The sequence below is a fragment of the Bacillus rossius genome (assembly GCF_032445375.1).
Source record: "Bacillus rossius redtenbacheri isolate Brsri chromosome 4 unlocalized genomic scaffold, Brsri_v3 Brsri_v3_scf4_2, whole genome shotgun sequence".
NCBI classification, from domain to species: Eukaryota; Metazoa; Arthropoda; class Insecta; order Phasmatodea; family Bacillidae; genus Bacillus; species Bacillus rossius.
In genome coordinates, this window is record NW_026962011.1 from 38,744,365 (window position 1) to 38,757,997 (window position 13,633).

General features: G+C 35.5%; 1 protein-coding gene across 1 annotated transcript in view; it reads right to left on the reverse strand.

Moving 5' to 3' along the window:
* Window positions 1-1,756: 1,756 nt before the first annotated feature.
* LOC134542284 (serine/threonine-protein kinase VRK1-like) overlaps window positions 1,757-13,633 on the reverse strand; it is a 42,842-nt gene continuing 30,965 nt past the window's right edge. The window contains exons 8-11 of the mRNA XM_063386428.1: window positions 11,906-12,033; window positions 10,493-10,846; window positions 6,899-7,185; window positions 1,757-4,519 (exon numbers count right to left, since the gene is read on the reverse strand). Coding sequence (XP_063242498.1) covers window positions 4,383-4,519; window positions 6,899-7,185; window positions 10,493-10,846; window positions 11,906-12,033 — 906 coding nt within the window. The 3' untranslated portion in view covers window positions 1,757-4,382. The remainder of the gene's footprint in view (window positions 4,520-6,898; window positions 7,186-10,492; window positions 10,847-11,905; window positions 12,034-13,633) is intronic.

Genomic DNA, 13,633 nt, shown 5'->3' on the forward strand with positions numbered 1-13,633 from the left:
ACATACCTACCAATTTATAAAACAATTGCTCACATAACCTTTTTGAAGTGTGTCCTAATAGCATCCAGAACAATAATTTTTTTTTTTGCTTCATTTCTAGAAAGTAGACTAATCTCGTAACAGCATACACATCCAAAATCAAATTAATCAAGTGCTTAACTTATCTAAAGTTATATTACACATACTGCAGATCACCTTACAAACTGATAAACGGCACAAGGTTGTGCTGCTACCTATGTGTAGCTTTAAATGGAGACACACAAATGGTGACTAATACTTCATTAATTTAACATTCTTGTGGAGAAGTGATTGAAAAGTATTAAATGATAACCAATTAAAATTTTTTACCCAGATCATATTTCAATAATTCAAGGTTACCAATATGTCTCTGCTGTTTTTTTTCTTAACAAGCCTGAGTTCATATGTGCAAACATGTTGTCCCGAATATCTGTTCATTCTCATTGTTCTGGTCACCTGTGCATATCTGAATTATTCAGATCTGTTAGCATCATCATTGGGTTATTCCGTCGGTATCTTGTCCAAGGCCATTTTTTGTTTGTATTCACTGTTCTGGTCACAAATGTGTCGTAGTCATCAACCCACTGCATTTGTCTATGCTATATTTTTCTAATGCCTTCCATAGAATTATGTGTGCTGTCTATGAATTTAATTATTTGACTCCGGATTGTGTATTCGCGTATTTGTCCGTTCTCTACGACATACCATGTACATCAGCGGTGTATGGCCAAAAAAAAAATAAGTTTTCAATCTATCTTCAACCATTGCAAGAATCATTCAAAGAACTAAGTAAAGGGCCAATGGTTCAACCTCAACACTAACGAGCACTATGAATGTAAGTTGATTAATCATGTGAGGATTTGAAACTCGCTGTAGTCTGGAAGATTCCATTGTCTTGAATAGTTCTGAATATATCTAAAAGTATGATGATCAGGTAAGTATTCAGAGAGCAAAATTTGTGGATTTGTCTTTTGAATGGTTCTTGCACAGGAGAAGGTTTATATAAGATTTTTTTTTTAACATATGCCATTGCTGGTTAGTGTATGTCATAAGAAACCTTAATAACGGACAAATAAAAATGAACATGCAAGCACACAGAAACAATTTTAAATCAGCCAATTTCAAAAGTTAAATATAGACAGCACAGAAAATTTCATGGAAATAATTTATCATTCTGTGCTATGTTTTAACTTTTGACATTGGTTGATTTTGGGCTTGTTTTCTGTGGTTCACATTTTCATCCTTTTTGTTCATTATTGAGGCTTCCAATGAAATGCAGTGAACCAGCAATAGTGTAGGTACAAAAACAAAACATTTTAAGTTAAAATTTGTTGTGACAGTTTAAACTAGGTTTACTGCTGGGTAGTTTTCCTTCTCTATGCATAATGTGTGAAGATTCTCCATTATTCTTCTTAAGTCAACCATCTTTATGCTCAATTACTTCTTATTTAGCCATCACATTCTAGTTTTATAAATGAACAGCCAGTTACGTAATCATATTTGAACAGTACATTGGCCAGGTTAGTTAAACCTATATACATATAATATTTCAGACCTAAAACATTTAAACGAAACTCAAAACTTCTTTAAACCCTTTAAAATGGAAAAATTTACAAGACCTACTCTACTTTCCATTAAAAAATTGCAATTTTTCTTTTATGCCATTAAGTAGAGGAATAAAATGACCTAGAAAAAATTCTCCTCAAGGGTTGAGTTAAAAATAAATCAAGCACAAACATTAATTTTACAATTTTTTTTTATTTTGTAAAAAAACTATGATCATACAATCTGATTGTCAAATACTATCAGAAAAATAAGATTGGTAATTTTGAAGTTACATGCACACATATATATTTGGGGAATATTTAGAAGTTATACAACTTACTTAGACTCATGCTACGTAGCACACATCCACAAATGACACAAAAATCACAAGATAACAATTCATAACGAGACATTTTACATTAATGCCACCCCTGATGGATACAATCACAATTCATATCAACATCTACATGCGTGAAAAATTTTACACTTACTGTCACAAACATAGTCTGCTAGAGAATCAAATTTTCTCAATCTTTTTTGTTTAATATATTAATGTGGAATATGCACCTCCATATTATACAAAATATTTTTTTTAAACTTCAGAGAATTAAAGTAAATTATTACTCAAGTACAAATTAATGAAAATTAAAAAAAAAAAAACTCAAAGTTTCAAAGATAATGAAGATACATATTAGATGAAACAAAGAATTGTGATAATGAAAACCAATTTTATTCCTTCAATGTTTGACAGAAATTTGATTCGTGTAAATATCTTAACAAACAACACTTAGAATAGGTTTAATTGATCAAAATTAGGCAATCTTAGTTTTTAACGTTCTCTAATTTTTAAAATGCACAATGAAGCATACACTTGGAACTGAAAATAAAAACTCTTGAGAAGTACATACTTAAAACACATATTATTAAAAAAAAAAAATTAAATAATAAAAACTCTAAAAAAAATTAAATTAACTTCCAATACTCAAATTATAATTAAGGATTAGCATATTTACTATAGTATATCAACAGATTACCTGAACAGTAAACAAATTAAAGCAATGGTATGCAGATCACTAAGAGTGCATAAATGGTACTGCAATGGTTACGTATTAACTTTTTGTGCTACTGTTAAGAAAAATGTGCAACACTTGGCAGTACTGCTGCTCCACAAACATCCAAACCAAAACTGATAACTTCAAAATACCTTTTTAAAAGGAAACCTCTAAAGTACCTACTTGGCTTTGGGATTGTCCATTAATCACGTGAGGCTCGAAAGGGGGGGGAGGGGTCCGGGAAAAATCACGAAATATAACAAAGGGAGAGAGGGGTGTAGAGAGATATCACGTGTATTTATTTTTTAGCCCAATTTCTACTAAACCGAAAAGCGACGCGTGACCTTCACTCGCCGTAGCCAGGCAACAATATCCCCGCCCGCCGCAACATGAACCACCCGGCTCGGCTTGCCAGTCACCAGTAAGACTGTGATTTTGGAGCCGAATACATGCGTAAATCACATATAACCCTTTCCTTTAATATTTTTATGCCAGTGAGAATAAACCTGCAACCTTAATGTGTGTCTGGACATTTTTATCACTGTGCTTAATGTTCCAGAATTAAATTAGATTATACCTATATTTAAAGATAATATTCTGAAATTTTTAAAAATATTTTGTACCAAAAAATACGTGATTTATGGGGGGGGGGGGGGGGTGGTGTTAGTCTAAAACCTCACCACAAATCACTAGGGGGGAGGGGGGGGGGATTGAAAATTTGCTAAAAAAACATCATGTGATTAATGGACAACCCCTTTCTATAAAAAATTGCACATTTTTCTTCTGTTAGGTGATAAAATGATGACTGCCCATTATTCAAGTATTTGCTAAAGGGAAATTGCAGAACAGTACCATACTTAAAATTAAGAATAATTACTTTGAGTACAGTGTGCATTTGAATTTGCAGTTTTAAACTTTACACTCTACAGCATTTTTTTTTAAAGAAAAAGAATGTATTCATATTTAAGGAGAACATTATGTTACTTTACAGCATGATATTTTCTACAGCAATGCCTTCCAATTCAACATTAAACACAATTCATGGAAGTTCTCAGTGCATTCTCTGGTCAGCAATTGCTCCTCTCACAATGTCACAATCTAGATAATCTAGATATGTCACAAAACAACACACCTCTTGCTAATCATTACTAAGGTTTTATTTTCTTGTTTCCTAAGTTAGGTTGTGATTTTTTACTTTTCTGTCATAGGTTAAGAGTAGTAGCTGACTAAATCAAAAGTTTTCTTCAAGCAGAAAATTCTAGAGAGCAAGAACTCAACCGACCACTGAAACTTAAGTACAAATACCTACTCGAGGGGGGAAAAAAAAATTCCTATAACGCAACTTCTCAATAAATGGTACTAGGCAAAACTTGGAAGCTGTACCACATGTCACTATCTAGAGGCTCATTATTAAAAAATAGGATATTCCAATATATGGTATTTTATAAAATGTAACAACAAAAATAAAATTATTAAATGCAAATATATTACACAAAGATTTACATTACAAATCCAATTAATTTCTAACAAAATTGCTTTGAAAACATGTGCATGAGCAATAGATACAAAATCATCCTTGTACAATAATATTATATTCGTGTCCACATCAAAGAAAGCCACCCACGTTTGTTGTGATGTTTGTGGTCCTGCCGATAACACAACCTGCACTAGAACCACTGGTGCTCAGAACACACGGCACCAACTGGCCTCGGCAGTCCTTGCATCATCGCTAAGGGCACAACTTGCCCCATGACGTCAGTGTTGCCATCAGTCCAGGTCCCGTAGCGTGCCCCGCGCTCCTCTCGCTGCGACGACACTGCTGCGCAACACCCTGGTCGTGTGGAGCGAGCGGGCTTTTGCTTGAGCCTTCAGTTGTGCTTGCTTCAGTGCCCTTATCTTGGCAGCTGTGAATACAAACTTAGGTGTTTCCATATTCCTAAAATAACCAAATTATTAAAATAAAACGTGAACTTGAAAAAAAAATAACGGAATTACAGTGAATGGTGTTGGATTTGGTATTCTATGGTTCGGCTCTAATCCAACATATTCTAGCCACGCAAACAACTAAATTTTTTATGGTGGATTCCGGCTATGACTGTGGCTGCCAGAATTTTAAATTCGTTCAGAGTTTATCGTTATTCTCTGTTTGGATTTCAGTACAGGGTTTCCTACTTTCTAGATGGTCACATTTTACATTTCCACACTCGATATTCCTGTTAAAGCCAGATTGCCTATACCGTAATATGGCATGTTCATGTCCTGAACAAGCCTGATTAAAGAACTTTCATTGTACTAGGTCGCTCTAGGCTAAAAAAATTTCCAAAAATATATTTAATAACATAACACCAATGACACCAATGTAAGCCAGATTAGTTATTATCAAAATAAATAAATAATTTTTGACTGCACGAGCTATTGCAATGTTACCACCCAATTATTTCCTCACTGCAGGTATGGATGTTTTACCAGACATAAAAAGATCCCCATTGTTAAAAAATTTTTTTTAACAATTTAATAAAAACTGTGTGGATAAAAGAAAAAAATAAGACAATCAACTAAAACAAGGCTGAAAAGCTGTAGCTGTAGAATTAAAATATAAGCTGAGTGTTGCTACAAATAACTTCCAAAATACCCCCACCCATGTTAGGCCATGAAGTTAGGTCAAAAATTTGTCATTAGTTTCTTCGGCCAGTTTATATGGAAATAAAATATAACCAAGTTATATCAATGTGCCATTAACTATAGAATATTACAGTATGATGGCTAGTTTACTGTTACCATTTTAAAATGTAATTTCAGGTAATAAGAATACATAGTTTAGTTTTTCTTTATATGATCTCTTTTGAGACTTGTGATGAGTATTTTAAGAATGAAACCAAGTCAAAGCCATATGATTTTGTTAATTGGTGTTGTACTATTTTTCGCTTCGCTCAAATATATAAATAATTTGGAGACCTTTTTAAATACTTGCATCCTATACATAGTCCACTATTTTGTAGCTCTGCTTTCTGTTTACCAGGAATTTCCATAGTTTTTCAAGTTGTAGTAACTTATATTTATTTAAGAATCAATTTGATTGCCACATACGTATATCCTGGTTGGATATCACACTTGGAATGGTTGCCACTAGCTATGTGTAAAGAAATCTGCCATTTCGAGTAAATCTTTTTTTCATTTCTGTTTTGAATTTTTTTTATAGGAGTGCAATATAATACAATAAAAAAGACACAGAAATATATGGAATCATAATAAGAGTGGTGTTAAATGGAAACAAAAACCCGGTAATGTAAATTTAAGGTAATTCTAGTTTGAAAAATGTTTTATTAATCAAACCAATTATATAAATAAAAATTAGGTATTTTTAATTATAACCACTGATTATTAGTAACAAGTAAAACACACACATGTATGATGTTGCAGAAAACAAATTAAAATTTCTGAATAATCTTGAAATTCATATCATTTACTCTATTTTCATTAAATTTTTTTTTTTTTGTGATTGAGTGCCCTTGCTATAATAACTGAAATGAATCATTTAAAAAATTAAATATCAAATTATTCACAAACAGAATATAATTTTTTAAATGCTCACAGACCTTAAATACCAAGGCTTCAGCCTACTGATATCAATTGATGATTGAAATTGCCTTACAATCTAGGGGTTTATATTGCATGGCTAACATTCCACATAGAATAATTAACACTTTAAATAATTCAGGTAAAAACATAGATCAAGAAACAGTAAAGTGTAAAAGGAAATTTTGAGTACTTTAACATTGGAAGGAACTACAAAAAAGGATCTTTAATGCAGAAATGTGAAAAATCTGGGGTTATGAAACGTGTTCTGTACTTATGAGCTATTTTTATCCACGGATGATAATACAGTTGAGTCTCTATTAACCCAACTTCCGTATAATCCAAGCCGACCTGAGGCGCCAACAACAACATTGACCAGTGAAACATTTGATAGACAGAAAATTAACCTCAAAGATGCCATTTAGGAAATTACAATGTATCACTTAAATGAAGATGGCTCTCCCGTCTCTGTTTGCGTGTATTTGTAAAACAGGCATTACCAGTCGAGAAAATCATGGAGTGAAGTAATAAATACCGTGTGCTGAAGAAAAGCTTGAAATAAAATTTCCCCGAAAATTTTTTACCACTGGGCCAAACGAAAACCAAGATGATTTCGCTTATCCAAAGTTGTCTTAGGCCCACGGTAACTCGGTTCATAGAAACACTAATGTTATTTCCAAACTGTGGATGAAATCCAATGCACTCACCTCGTGCGCTAGTTTTGAGAGCAGCACAAGCCTCCTTCCTCTTGGCAACAGTCTTTGTTTTGAGCGCCGCCCGAGGACTGCGCTTGGCGCGGGAGGCCTTGGGGCTGGGGCTGGGGCTGGCCCTGGCCCTGGCCTTCGGAGAGGCCTTGCAGACGCGTCTCGAGCACGCCAGCGCTTCCCGCGCCTCGGCCTGCTTCCTCTTCTGCATCTTCCGTGCCACCTCCATCATGGCGTGGTTGTAGCCTTGGAAGCACGCTGGCACCTCCGACGAGCTACTGCTGTAGGAACTGACCATAAACAACCACGTGTAAACATAAACAAAGTCAAGAAGAGACAACATTTCATGATCTCACTTTTAAACTTATGTTTATTTGTGAAAATAGTGCAATATAAAAAGTATTACACATTAAAAATTTTTTCTTAAGAACATCTTCATCAAAATAACTCTTTATTTTAATCAAATTGATAAATTACAACAAATAAATTTTTAGAATGTGTTCAGTTTATGCTAATACAAATAATTTATGATTTCTTAATAAATTCTAAGCAAACAAATGCAACATAAATTAAAAAAATAAATATTTCTTAGATGTTTCTTTAAATAAGTCTATTGGATTTACAGGACATAATAAGTACTTATGAGTAGGGGTATGCAAAATTCGCATTTGCGATAAAACGATTTTTTACGCGAATTTGGACATTTTAAGCGAATAATAACGAATTTGCAAAAAAAAACATTTTTACGCGAATTTCAACAGTTTAAAACGAATTAACCTCGATATCCTTATTATTGGATACTATTTTTACGCGAATCTTAACGTCTGAAAACAAATAAACCCGATATCCATAACTATTTTATTAAACTATGCTAAAAATATGTACTTCTGACGAAGTCCGTAATGTAGGCCTAACCTGGTGCAGAATTAGTAAATCAACACGGCCGCCATAATTCAACTAGAGTCAGATGCGCTGCTTCCTCTCACACGCGAACATGTGACGATGTTTTTAGTACTTATGGTAAGAAAAACGGTGTAAACATGTAGGCTATAGAGGCGAAATTGAATGTTTTGAATAACTTGAACGATGTAAGCAAAGATGTGAGTATAGTTTTATACACTTGTACACAAAACATCAAACAAATACGCAGTAGCTACACAACACGTTACTCGCTGAGCTCACACAATGATGCAATCAGCAGCAGCAGTGCAGCTGGCAGACGGTAGGCTGCGCGCGCAGTCACGCTCACGCACACTCATGCACACTAACACGAAGTCACAACAAAACAAAGCTGTTTACGGCCGTGCCCGCGCGTGGTTGAATACGACAAACTTGTAAACGATAAGAATTGAACTTGCGTGGCGTTGTAGTTGTGCTCTAATACTTACGTGGCGTAGGCCTACATACATATCCGAAGTAATAAATATTTTTTTCAACAAAAATGCGTTAATTTACCGTAATTACTTTTGTTGACAAAAATGCAGAAACCTGCTACAGTAATTAAATAAGAATTGAGAAATGACTTCATACTTAATAAATAAAAATTATAGACAAAAAAAAAAGATAATGATAATGACACAGATTTTAGACTCCCTTCTTGGTTCCCTGCCAACAAGAAAAAAAAATATTACATGCAATATTTGTTCATAACTGTTATAAATACAACCGGAATGGTAAATACGTACTCCAAATCAATGGAAGTCAAAACCACTATTTCGTACTTAAAAAAAAAAAATCACATTTTACTTCAGACATACTGGACATTCAATTTCAATTATACCTACCTGTCTAATGTCATCTTTTTTAATATTAAGTAGTTAGTATTTGGTGTGTATTAAGTGTTAAAACAATTTTCATGACACTTGAGATATGAATTTGGTATTACTGTTATCAATTTTGGTAGTCAAAATAACCACCCTTTCAGAGAAAAAAAAACACCGATTTTCCAGAAAAATAACCTCGAATTCTGTACACAAATAAACACGAAAAGTGCATACCCCTACTTATGAGTTATGATGTCTTAACCTAAAAATTATTTAATACAATGCACTAAAGTTGCTGGTACTTGTTTTTAGACTTAACTCTTATAAGAATATCTCTTACATTATATAAGGCAAAAGAGGAGCAAAAAGTCAGAACTAAAACACAAAAGCTGTGCAAAAAAATTGAGTAAATTATTTGAGGTTACTTCTAAAATTCGTAATCAAACGCTTACTTTTGACTTTTAGTTCCTTAAAAAATGTTTTCTATACGCTAAGAATTAAAACAAGAATTTTTGGTAATCCTGAAAAGAAAGCCTCATTTTCAGAAATATTTATAAATTAAGTGCTTTTTTATGCTCTTGAAACTTTTTTCCAGTCGTTCTTTAAGAGGGTGTTTTGATACTTAGAAGTGGTTTACCATTTTAACCAATACCGTGTTTTATCGCATAATGGTCGCACGCGCGTAATCGTCGCAACCATATTTTAGGCTGTCAAAATTGGGATAAAAAAACTTCTCGCGTAAACGTCGCATGATGTTTTTGGTCCCGCTAGTAGATTCTTAACGCTTTATGTAGGTATTTTTTCCGTATAAAACGATGTATTTTAAAGTAGAAATCTAATATTTATTCGGTAATTACCACTTATTTAAATAAATTAACGGAAAAATACAAAGTTGTTTGACGTGTAAATTTTCTTATAAAGACTTTTTAAACGTTATTTCCTTTATCTAATTGTCTGCGTCGCCGCGGTGTAGGTATAATCTAAAATTTAATTTCGGTCATTACCACTTATTTATTTAATTAACGGAAATACAAAGTTGTCTGATGTGTAAATTTTCTTCTAAAGACTTTTTAAATGGTATTTCCTTTATTTGATTGTCTGCGTTACCGCGGCGTACCGCTTATAAAAATGTAGCCAGCGCATCATTCATGTTTGGTTATGTTGCTTCCCGTATAGAGCGCGCGCATGTAGTCAAATATCGATATCTCGCCGATTGGATGCAACGCACGCTCTCTGTCAGGTGCCGAGTTAAGTTAACTACATTTGATAGCCCGCATTCTTTCGTGGCAAGTGTGTACTACGACACATTAGTTCACGTCAGATTCAAGTTGCTTGCGTTCGCGTTAGAGTTTTGGTTTTTCTATTTAAAGTTGAAGAAAGGTTTTGGTTTAAGAATTATTAATATAGATTGTTTGGCGTGATCTTGTATACTCCACCTTTATTTAAATAAACGTACTTTCCATGAACGGGTTTTGTTTTTATGAATAACTTTACCTAACATAATTTTTTTTTCCGCATAATCGTCGCACCCCTACTTTTCAAACTTTATTTTAGAATAAAATGTGCGACGATTATACGAGAAAACACAGTAGTTAGGTTAGGTACATTAAAAGCACTATGACATTGTGTAAATGATTACACACAAAAGTTTGTGAAATGGTACGAATAATTGGTTAGGATAACTACATTAAAAGTAATCTAAAATACTACGGATGGTTGGTTGGAATAACTTATCTAGATAAATTAATGATTTTAATATTTTTATTGTAGCTATCCAAAACCGAACGAACCGTTCACACAACGTATTTGAAGTATTTGACTGATAGCTACGCACCTGTCGCTTCTCTGCCTCCTGGCGGCAGGGACGACGGCCATCTTGCTGAGCTTCTTGCGCATGACGACGTGCAGCATGGCGGGCGTGTAGGCGGCGCAGCGCGGCGGGCCGTCTCGCCCTCCGCGCTCCTCCGCCTCGTCCCCGGGGGCCGGCAGCACCCTCTCGCGCACCTTGCCGGCCAGCCGCGAGTGGGGGAACATGGTCCCCGGGAGCTCCAGCTGCCGCACGTGCCCGCCCCTGCGGGCCTTCTTCTCGGGGAAGAGGATCTTCTCCGGGTCGCCCGACAGCACCTTGGTCCAGCTGAACTGCTGGGAGCGCAGCAGGACCTGCGAGCCCGGCGAGTTCCGGGTCAACCTGGACGGGCAGACGAGCCACAACTAGAGTCCAACTCTCTGAAGCAACATCATCACTGCTCGCAGACTGGGAATCAAACAAGTGTTAGCACAGTTACTTCAGCATCAGATTGAGAAAAAGTAGTTCCTTGACTTAATGTACCACAAAAAAAATGAGCGCTTAAAATTGTTGGCTGCAAAAATTGGTTCATTTGAATTTCTGTTCTTTACAATGTAAATTTAGAATGAGGATAATTTCCATACTCCTTATAAATGTAATTTTTTGAATTGCTCGGTGTAGTCTAAAGTCACTAGGTCGATGACAGTTGTTTACCAGGAAAGTGAAAATACATATTAGACAAGATTCCTGAAAATGTACAAGAAAATAGTACTTACTGATCAGATTTATACTAAAAAGTTGCCAAACCTGAACAACAAACTCACTGACATTCTGTTGTTTCGGTGTAGCCCGACACAGTGTCTATTCCCTCGCTGGCAACAGTCTTCATTAGCTCCCAACTGGTCGCAGCTAAGGTATCCTAACTTCAAACATGCATGGCTGGATTCTGCTACAGTGACCCTTAACTGCCAAAATCTCACCTGCTGCACGAAAGAAGGGAGGCGCTGCCAATTGGCAACACGCTCCACCTCATCGTCAGTTGCGGGGGGGGGAAAGAACAAAAGGTGCCACAGCTGTGCCCTCACAGCTGCCTGCTGATTCGACCGAGGCAAACATCCATTCATGAGCGAACATAAAATGAAATGGGATACCTTTTAGCGAGGTAGCCAATGGGACCCTGACAAGCATCTCAACCCAACACCCACTTCTCGAGAAGGTGAACTCCAAAGTAGAGGGTCAAGCAATAAATTCTTGATTTGTAACTGTTACTGGTTTAGTTAGTAAAAATTTGAGAAATAAGATAAGATTACTTTAACTCTAAGTGCAAATTATTATGAACAAAACTTTAATAAACTACCTTTTTTTTCTGAGCATGTTTTGTCAAATGGCAATGGATTATGTCCACTTAAATTTGCATAAAGCTAGAGATAACCAAGTATCTGAAGTCCAGTCCCTACATACCTGTTTATGTTGTGTGGTACACATGGTTTCCTGAACACATTCAGTGTCAGGCATACTTTTGACATTTTTAGAGGTATGCCATTTTCAAGGTTTTCAGGTTCTTCCAAGATTCTGCGCTTTCCACAGAACTGAAAAAGACAACATGGAATCATCACAAAAAAAATAATTGAAAGAATATTTTTTTTTATAATTAAGTTAAAATAACATAAAGTGAAGATAAGATTCCAAAATTTCTATTCCTGTGTTGCAAGTTTGTACATATTTCCAAAGTTAATGTCAGCCTTAATACAATACATAAAATACACACCTGCCTTTCTTTTTAGATTTGATCTTTTTTCAACATTATTTGAAGATTAAAACAGATTGGTGGAAAAAGAGTGATGTTATGTCATAGATATTTAAATGGTTGGACCAATGTTTTCCAATTTTAAATTATCTTCCTAGGTATTAATATTTACATTCCACTCTGCTGGTAATCTACATGGAAACATCAGAGGTTAACTTTCACTATATGTGGTGCCATGACATGTCTGAGCTTTGAATTCAACACTATTTATATATTTAATACTAGATGCAGTACCCGGCTTTGCCCGGGCTGAACACCGGGTGATATATTGTCCGCGAGTTACAGCAAAATGGATAGCGATATGTCCAGTGTGGTGGACATTAAGAAATGACACATAATTACTGATTGTGTATCTGTGACCTATGGTTTTCTGTTTACCCATGGCGATCGGTTGAAAGGTTTAGAAGTTGATGCGCTACAGCGCCATCTAGCGGCGAGTTACAAAAAAAAATGTTTAGCATAAAAACCTTCTCCATGATAAAAACACTTCAATGTGCCAACTTTCATGGGGATCGGTCAAACGGTGTAAGAGTTTGTCGACGACATACATGCCAACATCCAATTTATATATATTCTTATATTTCGAAATTTTGGGGCTTTCACTTTTGCGGAAAGTGGATGTTCAGGACCTCGAATGGTTTGGAACACTCCATCTCGAAAGAATAGATATATGAAATTCCTGAAATTGTCGAAATTTTGGGGCTTTGCTCCCTGAGAGGAGGGGGGGGGGGGGGGGGTGGGGGGGGGGGGGGGGTTCGAGGACCCTGAATGGCTCGAAAACACTTAAAATTGAAAGAGATAGATTTTTCAAATTTTTTAAACTTTCGAAATTGGGGTTTTAACCACCTGGGGGGGGGGGGGGGTCGACGTTGAGGACCCCGAATGGCTTGGAAACACTCCAAATCGAAAGAGATATAAAGGAATATAAGAATGTAGGCATTTACTATACTTCTATCTACCATAATAACAATATTGACAAATAGAAAGCTTATTACCTACCTATGAATAATTATCTAAATAAATTAATAAATAACTCAATGTTTAAGAATTTACGTACATACATAATATTAAACTTCAAACTATACACACAAAAAAAAAAAAAAAAAAAAACTAAGGATGTATGTGAAACTATTTTTTATTTGTCATAATGTTAAAACATTTGTAGGATTTGTTTATATTGTTACGATCGCGCTTGGCTGCAGTGCTTGGCATCGCCGCACTCGTTCGGCCTGTCTGCGCCCCCTTCCACCCGCATCCTCTCCCTGGTATCTCGTGTCATACTGTCTCGCAACATCCTGACCGTCGCAGCGCGCACCTGCCTCAGATCGAGTTACTTAAAAGAGGCCGCACTGCAGAATAAAAGGACTCAGACATGTTTATCG